At 46.6% G+C, this 27,400-nt stretch overlaps 1 protein-coding gene across 1 annotated transcript in view; it reads left to right on the top strand.

Moving 5' to 3' along the window:
- Positions 1-561: 561 nt before the first annotated feature.
- Positions 562-27,400, top strand: part of EFR3A (EFR3 homolog A) — a 121,149-nt gene continuing 94,310 nt past the window's right edge. The window contains exons 1-2 of the mRNA XM_044294172.1: positions 562-694; positions 6,221-6,282. Coding sequence (XP_044150107.1) covers positions 6,273-6,282 — 10 coding nt within the window. The 5' untranslated portion in view covers positions 562-694; positions 6,221-6,272. The remainder of the gene's footprint in view (positions 695-6,220; positions 6,283-27,400) is intronic.

Raw genomic sequence — 27,400 nt, forward strand, 5'->3', positions numbered from 1 at the left:
AGCTGGTGCTTTTTCCTATGGTGTGGAAGCACGACCACCACTGAGAAATTGCAGGGTGGTCATAACTATGGAAATGAGCAGTGTATAATGTGATGGAAAAATGAATCCAGCGAGCAAAGGTAGCAATACGGAGAATCACAATACATTAGTAAGTGGCTTGCATCAACTGTTTGTTGAAGGGAGACAACCCCTTTAATTATCTCATTCTTTGTAATCCTTCTACTTTATCACTAGAATCCAGCCTCTTGCCCTATCCTGTAGTAACCAAGATTGTAGTCTAATAATAAATCAGACTTTTAGTCTTCACAAACATGGCCGCCGCCCTGGTACAGGCAGACAGATCAGCGCGTGCTGTGTGATACGCGTTATCTCTCTTGCAACAAGAGGATTAGACCTGGGTCACATACCAACACATGTTTCTAAGGCATAACATTGCTCTAAGCCAATCACAGTACGTCTCCTATTTCTTGCCGAGCCGGAGTCATTTGTAAGCCGCGCTGTGATTGGTGGAGACCTCCTGTCGCTCTGACAATTGGCTGAGAGCAGGATGTGATGGGCGTGGCCTGAGGCGGCAGGGAAGTGTTGTGGCGTTTATCCCCTGATATCCTGCGAGTTTCCGGGACTTGTCGTCTGCGGACGTTACACGGAGCGGCCGGTGGGGCTGAGTGTCACCGGGGAGCACGTCATCCATCCGGTGAGTAGTGTGCTGGCGGTGGACATACCTGGGAAGGGTGAATGTATCTGTATCTACATGTAACATACTAGACTGAGTGGTATGACATGTCTACTTATAACCTCTACATGTAACATACAAGTGTGGATAGTATGACCCAGTTACATGTAACATGAACGGTGTGACAGCTACATGTAACATACTAGTGTGAACAGTGTGATATATCTACATATAACATACTAGTGTGAACAGTGTGATATATCTACATATAACATACTAGTGTGAATATGACATCTCCATGTATTATACTGTTGTGATTGGTAGAACATCGACATGCTAATTTGTATTATATGACATATGTAATGTACTGTATAACATACAGGTGTTATTGGTATGACATCTACTAGTAACACACTAGTGTAAATGGTATGACATAGCTACTGTACATGGAACATACAGTACAGACCAAAAGTTTGGACACACCTTCTCATTCAAAGAGTTTTCTTTATTTTCATGACTATGAAAATTGTAGATTCACACTGAAGGCATCAAAACTATGAATTAACACACGTGGAATTATATACATAACAAAAAAGTGTGAAACAACTGAAAATATATCATATTCTAGGTTCTTCAAAGTAGCCACCTTTTGCTTTGATTACTGCTTTGCACACTCTTGGCATTCTCTTGATGAGCTTCAAGAGGTAGTCACCTGAAATGGTCTTCCAACAGTCTTGAAGGAGTTCCCAGAGATGCTTAGCACTTGTTGGCCCTTTTGCCTTCACTCTGCGGTCCAGCTCACCCCAAACCATCTCGATTGGGATCAGGTCCGGTGACTGTGGAGGCCAGGTCATCTGGCGCAGCACCCCATCACTCTCCTTCATGGTCAAATAGCCCTTACACAGTCTGGAGGTGTGTTTGGGGTCATTGTCCTGTTGAAAAATAAATGATGGTCCAACTAAACGCAAACCGGATGGAATAGCATGCTGCTGCAAGATGCTGTGGTAGCCATGCTGGTTCAGTATGCCTTCAATTTTGAATAAATCCCCAACAGTGTCACCAGCAAAGCACCCCCACACCATCACACCTCCTCCTCCATGCTTCACGGTGGGAACCAGGCATGTAGAGTCCATCCGTTCACCTTTTCTGCGTCGCACAAAGACACGGTGGTTGGAACCAAAGATCTCAAATTTGGACTCATCAGACCAAAGCACAGATTTCCACTGGTCTAATGTCCATTCCTTGTGTTCTTTAGCCCAAACAAGTCTCTTCTGCTTGTTGCCTGTCCTTAGCAGTGGTTTCCTAGCAGATATTCTACCACGAAGGCCTGATTCACACAGTCTCCTCTTAACAGTTGTTCTAGAGATGTGTCTGCTGCTAGAACTCTGTGTGGCATTGACCTGGTCTCAGGTGACTACCTCTTGAAGCTCGTCAAGAGAATGCCAAGAGTGTGCAAAGCAGTAATCAAAGCAAAAGGTGGCTACTTTGAAGAACCTAGAATATGACATATTTTCAGTTGTTTCACACTTTTTTGTTATGTATATAATTCCACATGTGTTAATTCATAGTTTTGATGCCTTCAGTGTGAATCTACAATTTTCATAGTCATGAAAATAAAGAAAACTCTTTGAATGAGAAGGTGTGTCCAAACCTTTGGTCTGTACTGTACATGTGTGAATAGTATGATATATCTGCATGTAACATACTAGTGTGACTAGTATGCTGTACATAGAACATACATGTGTGACTTGTACAGAAGCGGCACAGATCCCGGCCGGTGACGGCTCGTGCGGGTTTAGATCTACTTCCCTGTTCAGGTCGGAGTTGTCGGGACCGTTGTGCACTTTTTACCTCTGCTGTCTCCTCGAAGATTGTAAGCTCTTGTGGTCAGGGCCTTCACTCCTTTAATAATAGACGTGTTTGCTATGTCATGTGCGTGGCCCTCCGCTGCGGAATATACTGGTGCTGTATGAAGGTTATTATTACTTCAACTCTACATGCAACACGTGTGACTGGTATGACACCGCTATATGTAGCACTTATACATAGCATACCAGAGTGAGGGAGACGTATCTGCATACACGTATACACAGCAGTGGAGATCTGTGACATTACTGGAACCAGAATTATACAGAGGTTGGCGCGGCTTATCTCCCCTGAGCAGCCCCTTATCCCTCCTGCTGCCTGTATCTCTGTCCCCTGTACTTACATGTGAACAGCCGTGCACCGGCTCACACGTAACAAGTAAAGGGGGGTTAAACATGATGTCTGAGCAGCAGGTTATAGAGCGGGAAGAGCTGAGCAGCCTGGGAAAAGAGTCAGTAAATCTTGTAATTTAGAGTAAAATGGTGGTTGGCTCACACTTAGATAATTACGGGCGGGTGCTGCAAACTCACAAATTGGGTGCCCGAACCCAAAAATAGATAGACAATATAGCAGAAAGAAAAAAGGAGTGAGCACTCACACTATCTGGACCATGGGGATAGATATTATTTAATTCTTAATTAATAATAACAACACTCAAATACATTAATATCACATAAAATAACATAAAATGGAAAATGGTACCAACGTAAAATCACACTGGTGGGTGATAGTAGCGCAAGCCTTATATGATAAATTCACACTTGCCACCACCTCAGATTAAATGGTGGCAATAGAACCGCAGACCGTGAATACAAAGTCCCAATATAGATTCGTGTGGCTCCGGATTAAAGTGTCCACGTGTATAGAAATGTCTCTCAAACAAACAATCTCTCCACGGCTGGTACAGTATGTCCGCAAGGGGCTATAGGTATTAAATGCCCAATTCAAGTTCCTACCTTAATCCAAAGTTCAAAGTTTTGCCAGCTGTTCTCCGCTGGGCTGTCCTGCCACGAGCAGCAAGTGTGCCGGCCGCTTCGGCGTCTCACGTCACAAGTCTCGTGTCGCTGACGTCACAATATCGCGGGAGCACAGAGTTTGGCTGGTATGGATGGTAGGCAAATAATCAGACCTGTATTCAGCTCCTATGTTTTGGTGGAGTATTGATAGGATTCCTTATCGCATGGCCATGCAATGTATTATCTCCACTGGATTCTGAGATAATACATTGCATGGCCATGCGATAAGGAATCCTATCAATACTCCACCAAAACATAGGAGCTGAATACAGGTCTGATTATTTGCCTACCATCCATACCAGCCAAACTCTGTGCTCCCGCGATATTGTGACGTCAGCGACACGAGACTTGTGACGTGAGACGCCGAAGCGGCCGGCACACTTGCTGCTCGTGGCAGGACAGCCCAGCGGAGAACAGCTGGCAAAACTTTGAACTTTGGATTAAGGTAGGAACTTGAATTGGGCATTTAATACCTATAGCCCCTTGCGGACATACTGTACCAGCCGTGGAGAGATTGTTTGTTTGAGAGACATTTCTATACACGTGGACACTTTAATCCGGAGCCACACGAATCTATATTGGGACTTTGTATTCACGGTCTGCGGTTCTATTGCCACCATTTAATCTGAGGTGGTGGCAAGTGTGAATTTATCATATAAGGCTTGCGCTACTATCACCCACCAGTGTGATTTTACGTTGGTACCATTTTCCATTTTATGTTATTTTATGTGATATTAATGTATTTGAGTGTTGTTATTATTAATTAAGAATTAAATAATATCTATCCCCATGGTCCAGATAGTGTGAGTGCTCACTCCTTTTTTCTTTCTGCTATCTTGTAATTTATTCATTTAAATTCCTCCCATGGATTCCAGGAGGCGGTCCTATCAGTGACTGACAGCCTTCCCTCTGAGGAGGAGGAGGTCCTATCAGTGACTGACAGCCTTCCCTCTGAGGAGGAGGAGGTCCTATCAGTGATTGACAGCTCTCTGTTTGCACACAGTCATAGAGGGAAGGCTGTCAGTCACTGATGGGACCGTCTCCTCATAGAGGGAAGGCTGCCACTCACTGATGGGACCGTCTCCTCATAGAGGGAAGGCTGTCAGTCACTGATGGGACCGTCTCCTCATAGAGGGAAGGCTGTCAGTCACTGATGGGACCGTCTCCTCATAGAGGGAAGGCTGTCAGTCACTGATGGGACCGTCTCCTCATAGAGGGAAGGCTGTCAGTCACTGATGGGACCGTCTCCTCATAGGGGGAAGGCTGTCAGTCACTGATGGGACCGTCTCCTCATAGGGGGAAGGCTGTCAGTCACTGATGGGACCGTCTCCTCATAGGGGGAAGGCTGTCAGTCACTGATGGGACCGTCTCCTCATAGGGGGAAGGCTGTCAGTCACTGATGGGACCGTCTCCTCATAGGGGGAAGGCTGTCAGTCACTGATGGGACCGTCTCCTCATAGGGGGAAGGCTGTCAGTCACTGATGGGACCGTCTCCTCATATGGGGAAGGCTGTCAGTCACTGATGGGACCGTCTCCTCATAGGGGGAAGGCTGTCAGTCACTGATGGGACCGTCTCCTCATAGGGGGAAGGCTGTCAGTCACTGATGGGACCGTCTCCTCATAGGGGGAAGGCTGTCACTCACTGATGGGACCGTCTCCTCATAGGGGGAAGGCTGTCAGTCACTGATGGGACCTCCTCCTCATAGGGGGAAGGCTTTCAGTCACTGATGGGACCTCCTCCTCATAGGGGGAAGGCTGTCAGTCACTGATGGGACCTCCTCCTCATAGAGGGAAGGCTGTCAGTCACTGATGGGACCGTCTCCTCATAGAGGGAAGGCTGTCAGTCACTGATGGGACCGTCTCCTCATAGAGGGAAGGCTGTCAGTCACTGATGGGACCGTCTCCTGGACTCCAGAGCCCAGAATGAGCAGAAACTTAAATGACTGAAATAGAAGTTATACTGAATCTTCCCCCCTTTAAACCATATATCAATCTGCTCAGCTCCTCCTGCTCTATAACATGCTGCTTTCAGATTACACTGCATTTTCATAGTGACAGGTTCCCTTAAAGAGGACCTTTCATCTGTTTAGCCCTAGTCTAATTAGGGTCTTATCTTATCAGGCGGCCCCCACTGACATCATCCTGCTTTTTTTTTTTTTTTTTTTTTTTTTTTAAGAGCGCACCGCTCACAGCCAGGGAGAAGAGAACCGCTCCAGTCTCCGCCTAGTATAACCAAGTCGGCTAATTACAATATAAGGCTCCGAAATCACCGGGGGAAGGGGGTCTTTGAAAAAAAAAAAAGGGAATAGTGAGATGACATCAGTGGGGGCCACCCTATAAGGTAAGGCCCTAATTAGACTACGGCTAAACAGATGAAAGGTCCTCTTTAAAGGAGAACTGCTGCACCCAGAGGACAGGGGGGGAGGTTGCGTTCAGCATGATCTTTGAACTGTCCGGGTATAAGGACGATCCCGGGACAGTTGTCGCTCAACTTTACCTGAGTCACTAATCTGCTTAGTTCTGTTGGTCGCTGCTCTGGAAAAGTTGGGTGACTTCTGTACCTTGACGTGATACTGTCAGGCAGCTTTAGAAGGAAAGGAAATGGGCAGAAATTAGCAGCACAGAGTATTTCAGCAGTGCTAAATATATTTTATTATTTGTTCAGGCTTCACACTTCCTTATCACCTGAGACGGAGAGACGTCATCCAGAGGGCACCATGCCGGCAGGTACGACTATGGTCCTATTATATTCTGTAGCCTGGTAAACTCCCTGGACCACACTGGGCACTTCCTTTTCTGTATCATCGGGGTACATGGAGGTTACAGAGGGCTCCCCGCTGCTCCCTTCGGTCTTGAGGGAAACTTTTGTGGCTGTAAGAAATGGTTAAAGAAAAAAAACAACAACTTTTTTAAAAGTAAAATAAATAAATAAAAAATAAAAGTACAAAAAAAGAACTAAAAATATAATAAAGGAAATGTGTCTCAAAATATTTCTGCTAGTTAAAATTAGATAGTAACACATCTCCTTTTTTCTAAACAGGTTTTTGTTCTCAGATTTTTATTTTTTTTATTTCCTGAACATGATAATGGGGGGAGGCCATCTTGCCGGAGCTGTTCTTAACAGCATTTACAAAGCAATGAGAAATTATCTTTACGCCAGCCCCATGGTCCATAGACGCAATGGTCAGGACCAGGTCTGTGTACAGGTCACAGACCAGGCCTAGAAGACTACCATAGAAGTCACTGAGGGTGACTTCTATGGGAGAGTCTTCTAGGCCTGGTCTGTGACCTGTACAGAGGTCATTGTACAAGGGAAGAATAGATAAGCTCTGCAATCATCTATTGTGAATGGTGGATCCTGTCTTATCTATACACAGAGGTGGTATCACTACGGGCAGGATTAGAGTGACTGATAAGCAGGTAACTGCAGTACAGTGATCTGGACAGACCAAGAATTGGCACCAATTATTAGACCTAGTGGCCAGTGGGAACGTGGTATTATTTTATGGTTTTGTTTAAATAAAGATAGCAAAATGACGTCACCAAAAATTCTTTAAAAATAGGTTAAACATAAAAATGTCATTTAGGCAGTAGTTCGCTTTCTGAAGTAGTTTTTGTCGGCAGTTCAATTATCTTATTTTCAGACTAGGGTTGTCACGATACCAAAATTTTGATGCCATAAAAAAGTATTGCGATACTTGATACTATTCGATACCACGTGAAAAAAATAAAGCACCAAAAATGCTGCATACATTCCACATTTTATGGAACGTTCCGCCCATAATCGAACAGTCCTATCCTATTTTTTTGGGGGACAAGGTGACAAAAAATGGCAAATCATGCATTTTTTATTAGTTTTTTTTTTCTGTTTACCCTTATAGGAGATATTTTTTTTTTATATTTTAATTTTGGACTTTTCGGACGTCGCGATATGTAATGTTTATTTGTTTATATACTGTATTTTATATGTAAAATTGAGAAAGGGGGTGATTTATACTTATTTTGGTGTGATGATTTATTTTTTTTTTTTTAATGACTATTTCCTCCCTTAGGCCCCTTTCACACGGGCGAGTATTCCGCGCGGATGCGATGCGTGAGTTGAACGCATTGCACGCGCACTGAATCCCGACCCATTCATTTCTATGGGGCTGTTCACATGAGCGGTGATTTCCACGCATCACTTATGCGTTGCCTGAAAATCGCAGCATGCTCTATTTTGTGCGTTTTTCACGTAACGCAGGCCCCATAGAAATTAATGGGGTTGAGTGAAAATCACAAGCATCCGCAAGCAAGTGCGGGTGCGGTGCGATTTTCACACACGGTTGCTAGGAGACGATCGGGATGGAGACCCGATCATTTTTATTATTTTCCCTTATAACATGGTTATAAGGGAAAATAATAGCATTCTGAATACTGAATGCAGAGTACAATAGCGCTGGAGGGGTTAAAAAAAAAAACAAAACATTTTTTTAACTCCCCTTAATCCACTTGATTGCGCAGCCGGCCGCAGTCTCTTCTGTCTGTATTCTGTGCTGTATGGAGGAACAGGACCTGTGGTGACATCACTCCAGTCATCACCTGATCCATCACCATGGTAAAAGATCATGTGATGACCGGAGTGACGTCACCACAGGTCCTGTTCCTCCACACAGCTAAGATGAAGACAGAAGGAGATGCCGGCTTCGCGATCAAATGGACTAAGGTGAGTAAGGCTACTTTCACACTAGCGTTCGATCGGATCCGTTCAGAACGGATCCGATCATATTAATGCAGAGACAGTGGCTCCGTTCAGAACGGATCCGTCGCATTATATTGGCAAAAAAAAAGCTAAGTGTGAAATTGGCCTGAGCGGATCCGTCCAGACTTTTACATTGAAAGTCAATGGGGGACGGATCCGCTTGAAGATTGAGCCATATTGTGGCATCTTCAAACGGATCCGTCCCCATTGACTTACATTGTAAGTCTGGACAGATCCGCACGCCTCCGCACGGCCAGGCGGACACCCGAACGCTGCAAGCAGCGTTCAGGTGTCCGCCTGCTGAGCGGAGGCTGAACGCCGCCAGACTGATGCAGTCTGAGCGGATCCGCATCCATTCAGACTGCATCAGGGCTGGACGGAAGCGTTCGGGTCCGCTCGTGAGCCCCTTCAAACGGAGCTCACGAGCGGACAGCCGAACGCTAGTGTGAAACTAGCCTTAAATTTTATTTATTTTTTTAAACCCCTCCAGCGCTATTGTACTATGTATTCTGTATTCAGAATGCTATTATTTTCCCTTATAACTATGTTATAAGGGAAAATAATACAATCTACACAACACCGATCCCGTTTGGGTACCAAACATGCGCGATTTTTCTCACGCGCGTGCAAAACGCACTGCAATGTTTTGCACTCGTGAGGAAAAATCGCTCGTGTTCCCGCAACGCACCCGCACATTTTCCCGCAACGCCCGTGTGAAAGAGGCCTTAGGGGCTAGAACCTTTGTCCTATTCACCCTAGTATATCTCTATTGTGGTGAAAAGGACTTCACACTCTCCCTGCTGCCCTGTGCATAGTGCACACAGCAGCAGGGAGCTCTGAGCATGGCAGCCAGGACTTCAGTAGCATCCTGGCTGCCATGGTAACCGATCGGAGCCCCAGGATTACACTGCTGGGGCTCCGCTCACAACTGCCACTGCACCACCAATGAAGAGGAGGCAGGGAACCCTGTGGCCACTGCCGCCAATGATTTAATACTGGGGGGGGGGGGGGGTTGGGGGAGCGGCACCTGAGGGCTTAACTGCTGCTGATCACAGCTCCCTGTCATAGAGGTTGGGTGCCGGCTATGTGATTCTGCAGCCGACACCATCCTCCTGTATCTGTATTAATGGATTACTTATCTTCATTGGTGGCGCAGTGGCCACAGCCCCTTTCCTCCTCGTTGGTGGCAGGGGCAGCAGCGGCACAGGCGGGAGGAAGAGACTGCTTCCTGCTCCCCTGTGCTGCTGAGGGAACATGGAGCGCGCTGAGAGCAGCAGCTCGGCCTAGTATCGGTAAATGGCAAATCCCGGTATTGAATCGATACCAGTACAAAAGTATCGATAAGAAGAAAGTCCTCTGTTTTTTTTTTTCAGACTGTCCAAAAATTTGTAGACTGTTGGCAACCCTGCTGTGGGCTGTCACTTTTGAGCTGGCAGTCAGTACTTTTATAACACGGACATGCTGAAGGGAGATGAGTTCGATGAGACTCCGCTGCCTTCTGGTACGCATAGGAAAGAAACCTGCCAGTCGTGGTCAGGAGGCCAGGCCACTGAACTCATTGCTTAAGCATGTCGGTATTATAAAAATACTGACTCCCAGGTCAAAAGTGACAGCACCGTGGCTGGGCATGAAGATCAGAGGGAAAGATCTATAAACCATTAAAGAGTAACTACATTTTTGTATACATTTTTGTGAACATGCCCTAATAAGTGTTTGTAATGTAGTTTATTGATGTTTTTTTGTATTCTAATACACTGCTTCGCTAATCTAATAGTCCTGCATGCCAGTTCTTGGCTTAGCGGAGCAGGCAGAAGCAGCAGCCGCTCAGCTAATCCTGACACAGCATATAGTTACAGGGTACCCATGTGCTATGCCAGGAGTTAGTAATCCTCCGGGGGGCACGGGCAGAGGCAGCAATATGCGCTGCAGCCCTATTCATAAAATGTGTTTTCCGTACACTGCTTAGAAGTCAGCGGTGTACAGAGAAGTAGATTTTAAGAGCATACCGGAATGTGCTTTTTTTTTTTTAGTAAAGTGTATTAAAAATACTAATAAACTATATTACAAAAACTGCTATTAGGGCATTAGGGACACTGTCACAAAAATTTATACAAAGGTTTAAGAGTAACTAAACCTATCTGTATTAAGCCTCATTCACACGTCCGTGTCTGTGCTCAAATCCATGCGCAGGTGGTCAGTGATGCATCCGTGAAGAGGTCCGTTTTTTGCAGTCCAGTGTCAGTGAAACACGGATGACACACGAACAGCTGAAAAATAATTTTCAAAGCATCTCTTTTTAATGATCCGTGAAACACGGATGGCATCTGTGGTTTTCACAGACCCATAGACTATAATGGACGTGATGGATCCGTGAACACGGACAAAATAGAACATGCATCCGTGCTAAAAACACAGATCCACAGACCGTGCTAAAACACTGATGTGTGACTACACGCATTCAAATGAATGGGGACGTGTACTGTCCGTGAAACATGCTCGTTATGACCTGTACTGCCAGGTTTTGGCATCTATTGGGGCAATTCCTTACGCCGTACGAATATATGATCAATGCATGTATTGGGAACACGATCCTATATGTACCTGGCGATGATGTTATACAAATGAAGGCCTCAAGTCACTATATACCCATACAAAGGTTATGGAACGGTGACACTTCCCAGGTGTCCTGCTGGGTTCTACATCCGGGTCCTTGCAGCACAGGACATGTGACCACTTCTCTGGCCGCAGCGGTGACATTTCCTTGTTGAGGAGGGAAGTAGAGGGGGACCTGGGAAGTATTGCAGTGGGAGTAGTGGTAATTGGTAAGTATTACATTTTTAGAAGAAGTGTCATAAAAAAAATTAAAAAGTTTTCTGCCTTGATAACGCCTTTAATAGCTCATACACACAAACATAATTTATTTATTTATTTTTTCCGTTGCGTTTTTTTTTTTTTTACAGGTCCGTATGCAGAACCATTCGCTTCAGCGGGGCTTGGAAAAAAACGTTCCGCAAAAAAGAACATATTCTTGTCTGTTTTGCGGACAATAACAGGCATTGTTACAATGGAGCAGCGAAAAAACGAAACAAATGCAACACGGACGTCACGCGAATGTCATCAGTTTTTTATGGACCACAAAATACATACAGTGGTGTGACTAAGCCCTAAGCCCGTGATTTGCAAGACTTTTCCAGCTTTTTTTTATAAGCAGTTTAAATCCTCCCTGCCGGACCTGTGGAGTCGCGCACACTTGCCTGCTCCCTTCCGCTTTGTGCTGGACTCTTGGTCCGCCGCTATCTTTGCTGCGCTCTGGTCCCTGCAGTTTAAACTACATCGTGTTCTGTCCACATCCGTAGGTCAGTTCGCCGGCCCGGTCGTGTGCATAAGGCCTTAGTTTAACAAGTACAGCGCCATACATGGTATGGTGGCAGTGCTTGGTATTGCGGCTCAATCCCAATCAATCAATTGAACGTCACTGAGCTACAGGAAGGCCATGTGATCAGTGAACAGGGCACCATGGACAGAGGAAGACGTTGCAGCATTCTCTTGGGTGCTCCGGCGCCAACAGATGATCGCCTGGTGTGCTGGGAGTCGGACCTCCACCAGTCAGGTGTTGATGACCTATGCTGAAGACAGGGCATCAATCACTGAAATTCGCCTGCTTTTTCCAGCACATTCGCATGTGCCGAAAAAAGTGCACAGGAGCTTCATGAATATGGTGTGAGCTCTGATCAATCTGCCCCGGTGTTTGCCGCAGTATTCTGGGGCAGTAGCATCGGAACGTTCCCCTTATCTAACCAGGGAAGGGACAATAGCGAGGACAATAGTGCGTATGTGGCTGCGGTGAGCGCGGCGTATGGTGTGATGTTCCTGGCACCATATGGTGGTCTAGATTTTATTTTTTTTCTTGTAAGAGGATTACATGCCCCCGTGTCCTTGTTTAGAGGCTGCAGTTTGTTATACAGACTCCTTTGTCATTGTCTGCCCATCGTTACGTATAGCCAGTGCACGTGCGCTAGGAGCCCGGTACATGGCACGCATGTTATATCCATTACTTCTGACTTGTGTATTACTTAAAGGGGTTGTCTCATCTGGAGAAAGTGGGGACGTATCGCTAAAATATGCCCCCATTGTCTTACACCACCACTGGGACCCGCACCTATATCGGGAACGGAGCCCCGCAAAGTGGTGGCTGGAGAACTCCGGTCCGGCCACCACCAAGCACTCTCCCCATAGAGGTGAATGGGAATGTATCGCGCATGGCCGGCCACCATTCCCATTCACTTATTTATTCACTTCCAAATGTCGCTTTCACTTCGGCTCAGTCATCGGAGGCTGGCGAAGGCGAGCGGCGCGGGGTTTTGCATATGTAAAGCTCATATTTTATTAGGTCGGCATCTGCAGATACGCAGGCATAACGTGTTTATTGCCGTAACAGTGTGTCAGCGCATGTCTCTCTCTATTAGACGTTCATGCCTTGCATCCAGCTGTTGTTAAACTATAACTCCCAGAATCCTCTCTTCACTGCTATGGGAGTTACAAGAGCATCCGAGCAAGTGTACAAGCTGGGAGTTGTAGTCTCAAAGCAACTGGAGCGCAGGCAGTTGCTGATCCCTGGTTTGTGTTTTTCCATTTTTGCTTCTTTGCATTCAACGAGCCATCTCTTTATTATTTATTTTTGTACATTTTTCCACTGACGTCACTGCGTCAGGTCTTGTTGTTTTTATGTGTCTTCATTTTGTGCGTCATTTCCCAGTCCATAAAATTTAGCATTTTACTTCACACTTGAAGAACTTAAAAGGATTGTGCTAAGATTTCAAGTTATCCATACAATAGGGCAGGGATGCCCAACCTGCGGCCTTTCAGCTGTTGCAAAACAACAACTCCCAGCATGCCTGGAAAACCTACAGCAGGGCATGGTGGGAGTTGTAGTTTTAGAACAGCTGGAGGGCCGCAGGTTGGGCTTCACTGTCTTAGGGAATAACTAATTTATCGGTGCTCTAACGTTCCATTCCCCCGTCCTGATGGAGCGGCGCGCCCAGCATGCAACACACCGCTCCATTCATTCTCTATTGGACTGTACTCTGCTAACCCCAGAAGTCCCATAGGAAATGAATAGAGCAGGAGGGCACCTGCTCGGCCCGCCGCTCCATCAGGACAGGGAAACTGGACCACCCATTTTCTTTACTGGTGGGGGTCCCACCGGTTGGACCCTCACTGATCTGATAGTTATCCTCTTACTTGGTAACTCGAAAACTTGGCAGGTGTTCCTGACAAAATCGGATGGCCCTATTGATACTTGTGTACCGCATGTGGACGCCTTTTGGTTTCCAACCATGTAAGTGATGGCGGGAAGAAGGTGATATTGAAGTTCTTACACAGCGTCCAGTAGGGTGTGCCATGGCTGCCTAATTTTAAATGTCACTGCAGCCTGTTGATTCTAGGGATCTGAAAGGGGTTTTCCATTATTTTTATTTTATTTTTATTTGTAATTTTTTTTATCCCTTTATTTTTCAGGACGATATCGTCAATATGTGATCGGTGGAGGTCCACCATCTTGCACCACCGTCGAATACTAATAATGTAGCGTATTTTACATGGTACAACCCCTTTAAAGCCTGTCAGTGATCAGATTTATACCCATGAAACTGGCTGACCTGTTTCATGTGCGCTTGGCAGCTGGAGACATCTGTGTTGGTCCCATGTCCATATGTTCCTGCATTGCTGAGAAAAATGAGGTTTTATATATGCAAATGAGCCTCTAGGAGCAACGGGGGCGTTGTCATTACACCTGGAGGCTCTGCTCTCTTTGTAACTGCCGCCCCCTCGGCAGCTTTTATGTCCTGTCGGTCACCTTTTTTTACTTAGAAATTAAACTTTTTTTTTTTTTTGGTAAAAGACTTTAATTGCTGTTGGCCTTGTGATTTGTGGACGCTTAATCGCTTGCCCTAATTTGCAGACGAGTGCACTATTTTTATTTATTTTTTATTTTTTTCCCCCTCAGTGAAAGTGTTGCCTGACTAATTTTCAGATCCGTGAAGTGCCAGTGTTCTCAAGTAATGTGATAATTAGAAAAGCTGCGGAAATACTTTGCAAAAAATCTCTCGTTCTAGTGCATAGCAGCTATTGTGCAAAAACCAGTCTATTCTGAGCTGTTCCAAGATGTCGACCAGCTGCACTCGCCAGATACAGTACAGTTCTATAACGTATATTATTTATTGTAAAGCGCCATTAATTCCATGGCGCTGTACATCCAGTCGGGGTTACACAAATGTAAAAATACAATTAACAAACTATGAACAGACTGGTACAGAGGGGTAGAGGACCCTTCCTGCAAGAGCTTACAATCTATAAGGGAAGGAGAGAGCACAGTAGGTGAGGGTATAGGCTGCTCTGGTGGCTGTGGGGTGGCAGCAGGCTCATTGCAGATGGCAGTCCTATCTGAAAAGGTGGATTTGGATGTTGGGGGAGAGCCTGATGTGTTGGGAGAACAGAGGAGAAGGTCTTGTGGGGATCTATCGAGCAAGTAGCTCAGAGATGTAGGGAGGGGACAGGTTGTGGACGGCCTTGCATGTATTTGTTAGTACTTTGAACTGAATTCGCTGGGCAATGGGGAGCCAGTGAAGGGGTTGGCAGAGGGGAGAGGCAGAGGAGTAACATGGTGAGAGGTGGATTAGACGGGCAGCAGAGTTGAGAATAGATCGGAGGGGAGAGTGCTGGATGGAAGGCCACACAGGAGGATGTTGCAGTAGTCCAGGCGGGAGATGACTAGCGCATGTACTAGTATTTTAGTTGACTCGGGTGAGGAAGGCGCGAATACGAGAGATGTTCTTAAGTTGAAAATGGTGGAGGTTAGGCTTTGGATGTGTTGCTTAAAAGGCAGGGCAAAATCCAGTTACCCCCAGAGACTGGAGTAAGCGTTGTGCTATTAACTGTAATGGACAGGTCAGATAGGGGGCTGAGTGACATGGGGGGGGAGACAATTCAGTTTTCTCCATGTTGAGTTTTAGGAAGCGGGAGAAGAAGACTGAAGATATTGCCAACAGACACCCTGGGATAGCAGGAAAGCAACATCTGTGCCGACGAGGTAGATTTCAGTGTCCTCAGCATAGAGGTGGTATAGGAAGCCATGGGATTCTGAGCTGTCCCAGGCCAAATGTATGAATGGAGAAAAGTAGGGGACCCAGGACAGAGCCTTGAGGGACACCAACAGAGAGGGGGCATGATGAGGCGGTAGTGTATGATTGGGAAATGCTGAATGTTCTGTTGGTGAAATACGAAGAGAGGGACAGGTTTTGATGTCGAGGGAAGAGAGGATTTGTAGGAGGAGAGAGAGAGGTCAACAGTGTCAAAGGCAGAGGAAAGGTCAAGAAGGTGGAGCACAGAGTAGTGACGTTTAGCTTTGGCATCTAGCAGATCGTTGGGGACTTTGGTTACGGCAGTTTCAGTGCAGTGATTGGGTCTGAAGCTGGATTAAAAAGTGAGTGAGAGGACAATTCAAGATGGACATGTTCTAGGAGTTTGGATGCAAATGGGAGCAGTGAAATGGGACGATAGCTGGATAAAGAGGATGGGTCCAGGGAAGCTTCTTGAGTATGTGTGTTTAAAAGAGGAAGGAAAGATGACAGTGGTTAGCGATAAGTTGAAGAACGTATACACATGTAATGCCTGGTGACACCATTAGAGAATCCTTATCATGCATCACGGCGCCCATTACGTGTCTGTCACGGACACTCTTGTGACAGGGACCAGGAGGAGATCAGAGAGACTGGCAACACGTGGGTTAATCTGGTTCCTTGCGGATAGTTTGTGTATGTGTTGTTTTGGTAATGACCACACCTCTGGCAGGTTAACTTCCCCTATATATTACTGCCTACCCCTTCTAGGGGTGCGGTTTATAGCTTCAGTTTCTGGACTCTGGGCTAGCTGGTGTTTGGATCTTGGTTGAGCTCCTGGCGCTGCCTTTGCTCCACATGAAGTTAAGCGTCGTCTTTCCGATTTTGTATTTTGTTTGTTGTATTCCCCTGTCTCTTGTATCCAGGCCTGACGGAGACTCCTGTTCATCCTTCTGGTGGAGGAATAGGTTTTTCTCAAGTCCTGTCACTATACCGGGGCCCTACAGGGCTCTAGGTTCCTGTGTATAAACTTTCCTACCATCAAGGTCAGTTCATACTGATAGTCAGTTCTTTGATTATGGTTGTTCTAGGAGGTGTCCTTCTCCTTTACCCTAATTTCCAGGCCTCATTCCTATCCCATTCCCTCCTGTGCACGGTGTGGAGTTTTCCTCCCACACCGCATCCGTGACAGTGTCGTGCCATTGACAGACAGCCACCATCTCCTTCATTTGCAGTGATGCTGTAAACTAGAAACCTGGACTGCTCGGACTGGAACTGTATCATCTTTAGTTATGAATCCAGGTTCTGTTTGGATCTGACGACGGTCAGGGTTCCAGTATGGGGGCCTCGTGGTGAGCGCTCCTGTCCTGCCTTTGCTGTGGAACGACACACTGCCCCAACAATTGGTGTGGTGATCTGCGGAGCCATCACATACGACAGTCGGTCACCCCCTAGTAATGATATGAGGGACACTAACATCTCAGCAGTATGTGCAGGACATCCGGAGGACGCGTGTGTTCCTCTCATGGCAGGGGTTCCAACTGTGGTCTTTCAGCAGGAGACTGGGTAGGAGACAATGTGAAGGAACTGTAGGCACTGTCAGGCATCAGCCCCCCAATCTACTATAATCTGTACTTGTTCTGGCCTCACCTGATCCGTACTGTCCTAAATGCAGTGTAGGCCGTAAATGTACTTTCTAGCGCAATAGATGAGCATTTGTCACCCAACAATGTAACAGACGAATTAGTGAAATGTATTTCCCTATCTACTAGTTATAGCAGTGGTATATCACAGCCAAAAATTTGTGAATTTCACCCGACAATTAAATATACAAATTAGTGAAATGACTTAAAATAAAATAAAAATACGTAAAAATAATCTTGATTTATGAGGTGGAGGTCCATATGGAGTAGGAGGTTGAGGAGGCGGTGGACATAGCGGTGTAGGTGGAAGCGGCTGTGGAGGAGGACAAGGTAGCCAACACAGGTTTTTGGTTTTAATTTTTATTAGGGTACAGCCCAAAAGAGTGGGAAGTATCAAAAATACAACAATGAGCAATTGCGCTGCAGTATAACCATGGCTGCTTAGTGCAAGTATACATGTCTATTCTGCACAAGGTACGGACAAGTCCTGAGGGATCCATGCCTGGTTCATTTTAATGAACGTGAGCTTGTCCACATTGGCTGTAGACAGGCGGCTGCGCTTGTCTGTGATAACGCCCCCTGCCGTGCTGAATACACGTTCAGATAATACACTGGCTGCAGGGCAGGCCAGCACCTCCAAGGCGTAAAGGGCAAGCTCAGGCCATGTGCCCAATTTGGAGACCCAGAAGTTGAAGGGGGCAGACCCATCAGTCAGTACGTGTAGGCGTGTGCACACATACTGTTCCACCATGTTGGTGAAATGCTGCCTCCTGCTAAGACGTTCCATATCAGCTGGTGGTGCTGGTCGTTGTGGCGTCCTGACAAAGCTTTTCCACATTTCGGCTATGCTAACCCTGCCTTCTGAGGTGCTGGCGGTGCCCCAGCTGCGTTGGCGACCTCTTCCTTGTCCTCTGCCTTCGCTTTGTGCTTCCGCTTTCAGGTGGGAATGCCACCAGTCTACCAGCGTGTGCTTGTACTCGCGCATCTTACGATCACGCTCTAGTGACTGAATTAAGGATGGTACGTTGTCCTTGTAACGAGGATCCAGCAGCGTGGCCACCCAGTAATCAGCACAGGTTAGAATGTGGGCAACTCAGCGGTCGTTGCGGAGACACTGCAGCATGTAATCGCTCATGTGTGCCAGGCTGCCCAGAGGCAACAACAAGCTGTCCTCTGTGGGAGGTGTATCGTCTGTGTCCTCTGTATCCCCCCAGCCACACACCAGTGATGGCCATGAGCTGGTCTGGGTGCCACCCTGCTGTGAACACGGTTGTGTAGTTAGGTGCACCTTGCCACAGATGGCGTTGCGCAGTGCACACCCCTTTTTGTCCCCTACTTGGTTGTGCAGGGAAGGGATGTCTCGCCTGGAAAAGTAGCGACGGCTGGGCACAACATAATGTGGGAAGCCACCGCCATAAGGCTTTTAAAACTCTGCGTCTCCACCAGAGAGACTGAATGCCAGTAATTTAGAAATGCTGGCATTCAGTGCCAGGGATTGCGGGTGGGTAGGGGGGTACTTCCTCTTTCGCTCCAGTGTTTGAGAGATGGAGAGCTGAACGCTTCCGTGGGACATTGTGGAGATGCTTGGTGACCCAGGTGTTGGTGTTGCTGGCAGATCCTCTGTTTGCAGGGTGGCAGGTGGCACTGTCACTCCAGAGGTGGATGGAGAGGCCGCGACTGCAGCAGAAGAGGAAGCAGGAGGAGCCAGAGACCTTTCTTGGTTTTTGAGGTGCCTACTCCACTGCAGCTCGTGCTTTGCACTTAGGTGCCTCGCTTCAGGCTCTGATTGCACAGCGTGCAAACCACTTGTGTCTTGTCGTCAGCACATTGTTTAAAGAACTGCCACGCCAGGGAACTCCTTGGAGCTGGCTTTGGTGTGCTCGGTCCCTTGCTGCGGTGGGCAAGGCGTACTGTCTAGGGGACGGCCCCTCTGCTTTTGCATCCTGCTCCCTCTTCTGCTGTGATGGTGCCTCTGTGCGACCACCGCCTCTTCCTCCGAACTACACAGGTCACTCGCACGACCTTGATTCCATGTGGGGTCGAGGACCTCATCGTCTTCTACATCATCTTCCACCCACTCTTCACCCCTGCCCTCCTTGTCGGTCTGCACACTGCAGAAAGCCCCAGCAGTTGGCACCTGTGTTTCGTCATCATCCGAGACGTGCTGCGGTGGTCCTCCCATGTACTCATCTTGAAAGATAAGTGGTTTGGCATCGGTGCACTCAATCTCTTCCACTACTGGGGCAGGGCTAGGTGGATGGCCCTGGGAAACCCTGCTAGCAGAGTCCTCAAAAAGCAGAAGAGACTGCTGCATGACTTGGGGCTCAGACTGCTTGGCTGATTTGCAAGGGGGTGAGGTGAAAGACAGATGGACATCGGCTGCAGGTGCCAACTGTGGTCTTTCAGCAGGAGACTGGGTGGGAGACAATGTGAAGGAACTGGAGGCACTGTCAGCAACCCAATCTACTAGCGCCTGTACTTGTTCTGGCCTCACCATTCGTAGAGCCGCATTAGGCCCGACCAAATAACGCTGAAGGTTCTGTCGCCTACTCGCACCTGAGGAAGGTGTTTCACTTGTGCGTGTAGCTGGCACAGATCGACCACGTCCTCTCCCTGCAACAGGAGCTCCACCAGCAGCACCACGACCTGGGCCACGTCCCTTATTTGACGCTCTCCTCATTCTTTGCGTTCACCCACAAAACTAACAGATGGTTTATGTCAAGCGACAATGTAACCGCCAAATAGTTAGCAATTTAGTTCACTGACAGTAAGGCAGTGCTGGTGTCATAAAGAGGAAACCTTTCTTGAGGCCACACAACAGTGTGACAGGCCAATTTTATACAATTACTTCACAGTCCCAAAAAAATGTAATTTGTCAACCAACAATGTAACTGCAGTATTGACTGGTTGTATTTGACTGTGACAAATGCAGCAAAGGCCCCAGATGTAGGGTCTTGCCCAAAATGGGTGTTTTTTTAAAACCAGAATATAACTGCAGTATTTAAACCTTGTATTTGACTGCATAAAATGTCACTGGGCTCAGGGCAGGGTAAAAAAAATTGTGCACTGCACCCACAAAACAAAATTGCTGTAGATCGCTGAGTTAACAAGCACTTCTGATAATGGATTCTTTCCTATTCTCTCCCTCACAGCAGCAGCAACCTCTCCCTACACTAATCCGAGCAGAGTGACGTGCGGCGCTACGTGACTCCAGCTTATATAGAGGCTGGGTCACATGCTGCACTGGCCAATCACAGCCATGCCAATAGTAGGCATGGCTGTGATGGCTTCTAAGGGCACACGAGTTAAACGCTTGTTGATTGGCTGCTCTGCAGCCTTTCAAAAGGCGCCAAGAAATCGCCGAACACCGAACTCTAACCTGAACTTTTACTGAAAAGTCCGGGGTCCAACAATACTAAAGTTCGGTATTCGCTCAACCCTAATTATACTGTATGGGGCTTATACAGTAAAAGGTATCCTTGTGGCCCCCATACATTATAATAATGGCTCCTTGTGGCCACTGTCCCACACCATTTAACGAGGCCTAGGCCGGGGAGTGAGGGGTGAACAGGGCTTTCCCTCAGCAGCGTCACTGCTCTTAGTGCTCCTTCAGACAAACCTAATGGCTCCGTGCCCATGGTGCGGATACCGGTCCCCAGTACATGGGCATCGGCCATGTGCTCTCCATATTGCAGTGCTAACCTATTGACTTGTATGGGTCCGCGATCTGCAAGATACTGCCAAAGATAGGACATGTCTTATCTTTTTGAGGTGCAGAGGCGCAGACCCGAAAGCCCACGGAAGCATTTCGTAGTGTGCTGCCGATCCGTGCCTCCGCTCCGCAGCACGGAGTTCACACGGCCAGTGCCTGTATATTGCGGACTTGCCGTTTGCGGTCTGCAATACAGGTACGAAGCCCTTGCGGTTGTGTGAATGAGGCCTTAGGCTGGGTTCAGACCTGAGCGTTTTACAGCGTTTTCCCTATGGGAATGGTTCTCACCTGAGCGTTTTACAGCGCGTACGATCGCGCTGTAAAACGCCCGACGCCCCAAGAAGTACAGGAGCTTCTTTGGGGCGTTTTGTCGCGCGTTCCCGTACATAGACTTCAGCGGGAACGCGCGACAATGGGCGTTCGCTTGTTCCGGAGCCGCGATTGTAAACGCGCATACAATCGCGCATAAAGAGCGCTCCATCCCGAACGCTCAGGTCTGAACCCAGCCTTAGTCTGAGCTCCCCACTCCTCTTGTGCATCATGCGCGGTGACAGGTACTGACTTGCATGCGCAGCGTACTGACATGTAATGTGCACCGGATGCCACAACTGGGGTTTGTTGTGTGTCGGACCACATAACATGTCTGTACGCACATATCCGGTGCCCGTTTTTGAATCTGTCAACACTGTACTCCCCTATGACGTGATTAAAATACTGTGGTAATTAAGAAACGGCGACATCACCATATTGTTATTTCTTAATACCAGATTATCACCCGACCCTACTCTGGACTAGGCACGAGCTTCAAGGAAGTAGTGCCGCCGGGCAGGGCACATGCCCCTATTAACATCCGGAACTGATTATGGATTCCAGCTCTCTGGTCACAGATTAGGAACAGAACATCAATGAAGTCAGCCAGTGATAAGGTTTCCAAGTCACACGGGTAGGACATACTTGAGATGTACATTTACCCTAATGCAGGATCAACCCTCAGGGCAGAGATATACAGGTGGTAGCGCCCGGTTTTGGTAGCTAGTTGGCACTGTTTTATAGGAGTTGCCCGCTGTTCTTTCCTGTACAATGGTTCGCATCAGGTAAATGGCGCCCTATGAATACGTTCCCAATTGCTTCAAGGGACTTTTGAAGGGTTTCTGCCAAATGAAAGGTTCGCTCGAAGAGTGCAAAGAACCGAAGAGTGTACTTTTTAAGTGAGAATGGTTGTCACATCTCCTCCTACACACAAGCAGTCATGCTTCATATTTCAAGTAAAGGTTGAAGATGGGACCACCGCCTCCCCGCTCAACTGCGCTGCCAGGTGACCGCTCTCCCTCAGCTTATTTTCCAGCACGTTGGTTCTCAGGTACACCGTCCCTTACAGCCTTAACCCATGGCTCTGATACTCTCCGGAGAGGCCTTTGTTCTGCAGATAATTAATCTTCTGTTCTGAATAGTGGCTGATCCCATTCAGCAGCCGGTTATCAGTCTATACCAGTGGTGTCGAACCTTTTTAGAGGCCGAGTGCCCAAACTGCAACCCAAAACCCACTTATTTATCGTAAAGTGCCAACACGGCAATTTAACCTGAATACTATAGTTCAATATAGTATATATTCCATGTACTTTATCATTTAGCTATTAAAGCCTGCCTACAGTCAGTGCCCTGCCTGTGCTGTTCATAGTGCGCTCTGTGCTGATGAATGGCAGGAAAAGTCTAAGGCATATTGGTACACCATAGACATTTTTCATAGTGCGAGTGCCCACAGAGAGGGCTCTGAGTGCCGCCTCTGGCACCCGTGCCATAGGTTTGCCATCACTGGTCTATACCCTGAGAGAGGGGGCAGCTCATGACTGCTCCCCGGTCTGTGCAGGGTTTAGAAAGTGTGTGTGTGTGTGTGTGTGTGTGTGTGTGTGTGTGTGTATAATAATAATAATAAAAAAAATAAATATATATATATATATATATATATATACACAGTACAGACCAAAAGTTTGGACACACCTTCTCATTCAAAGAGTTTTCTTTATTTTCATGACTATGAAAATTGTAGATTCACACTGAAGGCATCAAAACTATGAATTAACATGTGGAATTATATACATAACAAAAAAGTGTGAAACAACTGAAAATATGTCATATTCTAGGTTCTTCAAAGTAGCCACCTTTTGCTTTGATTACTGCTTTGCACACTCTTGGCATTCTCTTGATGAGCTTCAAGAGGTAGTCACCTGAAATGTGCGCAGTTTAGGACACATAGGGCCATGAGGGGGACCAGCATAAGATGCTATATGTGTGTCTTATGCTGGCCCCCCTCATGGCCCTATGTGTCATGGCGCACATCCCCTATAACGGTGCCATCCACAGATCCCCACCCCATAACGGTGCCATCCACAGATCCCCACCCCATAACGGTGCCATCCACAGATCCCCACCCCATAACGGTGCCATCCACAGATCCCCACCCCATAACGGTGCCATCCACAGATCCCCACCCCATAACGGTGCCATCCACAGATCCCCACCCCATAACAGTGCCATCCACAGATCCCCCCCCCCCCCCCCCCCCAATAACGGCGTCCTCCCCAGATCCCCCACAACTATGTCATACCCAGCCGTCATATGGGAAAATCCAAGCAAATAGACCTCTAGCACAATTCCCTTTAAAATATCGCATCACATATCGTTATCGCAATTTTTAGGGCCCTAATCGCAATCGCACAAAATTCCCATATCGTGCAGATAGACTGACAACCGGCTGCTGAATAAGATCAGCCACTATTCAGAACAGAAGATTACCGTAATTATTATTTTTTATTTTTCTCCCCCGCCTTTCAAGAGCCATTTTAATTTTTTTTTATCCTTCGTTTTCTGTTCACGTAGCTGTTTGAGGGCTTGTTTTTGTGTGGTACAGTTTGTATTTTTTAATGGCTGTTTATTTTATCATAGCTTGTACAGGAAAACAGGGGGGGGGGGGTGAATTCTTTGAATAGTGAAATTGGGTTTTGAAAACCTTATTCTGCGGATCAGTACGATTACAGAAAAAACTATAAAAACTTTATAAATTATATATTAAAACTATATATTATGTTTTACTACTTAAAAAAGCAACTTTTTTATTTTCTTTTTGCATTGCCATTTTCTGGTAATTATAAAGTTTTTATTTCTGTTTACAGAGCTGTGTGAGGGCTTGTAATTTTATTTTTTTGGGCTAACTAATTTTTTATGGTACAGTTTCGGGGTAGGTACGATTTTATTTTTTTATTTTATTATATATAATTTTTTTTATCACTCTGTTATATTTTTAGGGGACGACGACAAAGTGACTAAACAATGGCAAATTGCACATAATTTTTTTCCGTTAAGGTGTACACTGTACAGGAAAAGGTTTTTAAAGGGGTTCTTCAAGAGTATAAAATGTCCCCCCCATGTGCAGAGAACCCCACATGGAATATACTTATCCCGGTCCTTGCTCCTGGTCGCTGCTGCTTCTCCCTGCACACGGATGAAAACATCTGGTGGGGGGGGGATGAGCAGCCTATTGCAGGCAGGGACGAGCCTCCATAGCGTCACCGGCGATGCTAGGGAGGCTCGTCCCCCATCCCCGCCTGCCATTGGCTCACCCCCCCCTCCCCCCCCGACCCCAGATGTTTTCATCCATGTGCAGGGAGAAGCAGCAGCGGCGGTGCGGGGATCGGGATAAGTACATTCCATGTGGGGTGCGAGGCACATGAGGGGACATTTTATACCCTTTGAGAACCCCTTTAAAATTTTAATAGTTCGGAGCTATTCTCATACTGCTTTTTTCAGCCTCTGCTAAGAAAACATTCCTGCGCTATTTTGCTCATTTTGTTACATTACCTTTTATTATACTAAAATGGATAAAGTGAAATGAACCTTACAGTAACCCTTTCACTCTCTTGGACCACCTGCCTTCTTTACATTGATCCCTATACCACCAGAAATTTTGGCATTAGCCCCTTTTAGGCTGGGTTCACACGGGCGTTGCGGGAAAAGGTGCGGGGGCGTTGCGGAACATGAGCAACATTGTAATGCGTTTTGCACGCGTGTGAGAAAAATCGGCATGTTTGGTGCACAAACCTTCACAGAAGTTCGGGTTTGGGATCGGGGTTGTGTAGATTGCTATTATTTTCCCTTATAACCATGCATAGTACAATAGCGCTGGAGGGGTTAAATTTAAAAAAAAAATAATTTAACTCCCCTTAATCCACTTGATCGCGCAGCCGACATCTCTTCTGTCTTTTTTGCTGTGTGCAGGAAAAGTACCTGTGGTGACCGTCACTCCGGTCATCACTTGGTCCATCACCATGGTAAAAGATCATGTGACGGACCGTGTGATGACCGGAGTGACGTCACCACAGGTTCTTTTCCAAAGAAGAAGACAGAAGAGATGCCAGCTGCGCGAGCAAGTGGATTAAGGTGAGTTAAATTATTATCTTTTTTAACCCCTCCAGCGCTATTGTACTATGCATTCTGTATTAAGAATGCTATTATTTTCCCTTATAACCATGTTATAAGGGAAAATAATAATGATCGGGTCTCCATCTCAATCATCTCCTAGCAACCGTGCGTGAAAATCGCACCGCATCCGCACTTGCTTGCGATTTTCACTCAGCCCCATTCACTTCTATGGGGCTAAACGCACAATATAGAACATGCAGCGATTTTCACGCAACGCATAAGTGATGCGTGTAAAAACACAGCTCATGTGCACAGCCCCATAGAAATGAATGGGTCTGGATTCGGTGCAGGTGCAACGCGTGGAAAGCTCGCCCGTGTGAACTCGGCCTTACTACCCTAGACCAGCAGGTAAACTGAAAGGGTGTCCTGGGTGATAAAAAATATTTTTAAAATCCTCAGAATGGTGTAACAAAAAATAAATAATAATTGCAAATAAAATCCGGTTTGCTTCACCGATACCTCACCTCTTCCATGGTGGTCATTTCCTCCACTTAGAGGCATTAAGAAGTACAGACTATTGGGGATGGGAAAAGTGTTGTAATGAGAGATCAGTGAGACGAACTTCATTTTATTTATTATTTTAAAGTATTTTTTTATTGCCCAGACAACTTTTTTTTTACACGTCATTGGCCCAGATCACCAGGGATGCCGAAAACAACCTTCACTGTGCTAGACCTGGATGCTCTATGCCCTGTATATATGGCTGCTTGATCGCTAAATAGGGCGATGTACATTAATATTGATTTGGCTCGGAGGGAGCAGCGTACAGGTCCCACCCTGCCCGGCTCACTTAGAGGGCACATTGGACCTGATGTATCTGGAGCAGCATTGTAAGCTGTAAAATGACAGTAAAACATGCGACTGCTGGGGGATATTTTTTGCTTGTTTTTTGTTACAATACAGATGTCTCGTGACATGGGGCTCGTTCTCACGGGAGCCGTAATAACATAATGCGCTCTGACAAGCTTAGGCAACATTTCCATTCCTATCGAATGTCCCCAGAGCGGAAAGATCGCTGTTAAACCTGTGAGAACAAGTCATCCATTTAGGAGTTCCTTCTATAGACAGTTGACCTTTTGGCTAAAATGAACGGCCTATAACTTGACCTCTTCTTAATTCCCCACCCAGCCTTCCTCTTAGTCACTTGGGTCATCGACCATTCCCGTCCAAGTGTAGTTCTAACCTACTAAACAATCTGATCGACGTTGCACTCCATAAAGTCCCGTCACCTGCTAGTTGATTGCATATCATATGTGATCCCCTCTGTTTTCATCAATATGGGGATCTGCAGGTTCTCAAGCGTCCATCACATTACGAGAACTCTAAAATGTTTTCGAGATCTGCGTGTCGACGTAACTGAACATCATCTCAGAGCAGGGGCAGATTGGCAGTGAACCTCACCAGGAATTTTCCCAGTAGGCCCATTGCCCTTTTATATTCAGCGATCAGTTACATTCGCTCTTTAAAAGGGTCGTCCCACAAAAAAAATATTCTACAGTTTTCAAACCATCACCTGGATCTCAGTTCTTTTGTAATTGCATGTGATTGAAAATTTAGCATAGTCACCGAGTTATTCGATAAATGGTATCTGTATAGCGCCACCCAAGGTTTTTATTTCTTATTTCTTTGACCTGCTCACGGAGATGGCCGCACATGCTCAGTTTCATCCTTCAACTGCCTCCTGAGTTGTGATAGGGAGAGCATGGACACGCCTCCTGAGCTGTGATAGGGAGAGCATGGACACGCCTCCTGAGCTGTGATAGGGAGAGCATGGACACGCCTCCTGAGCTGTGATAGGGAGAGCATGGACACGCCTCCTGAGCTGTGATAGGGAGAGCATGGACACGCCTCCTGAGCTGTGATAGGGAGAGCATGGACACGCCTCCTTGGCTGCAGCAGAAAAGACACTCCCCTTGAGCTGCCAGTTTGATATAAATCTAGCAAAGCGATTAATGTGAAGATCTCTGGATCCATGTGAGGTACAGGACTGGTTATAGCTTTGTTAGAAAGAGATTGTCATGTTCTATATGATGTCTGATCTTCATATATTTTTTTTTTTTTTGCATTAGTCATGGGATAACCCCTTTAACACACGTCGCTTGCAGCCAGACAGCCCTGCTGTTCTATAGGCCTGTTTTGGGTACTCCCTGCGCTGCTTAGG

The sequence above is a fragment of the Bufo gargarizans genome, chromosome 5, assembly GCF_014858855.1.
Source record: "Bufo gargarizans isolate SCDJY-AF-19 chromosome 5, ASM1485885v1, whole genome shotgun sequence".
Classification (NCBI taxonomy): Eukaryota; Metazoa; Chordata; class Amphibia; order Anura; family Bufonidae; genus Bufo; species Bufo gargarizans.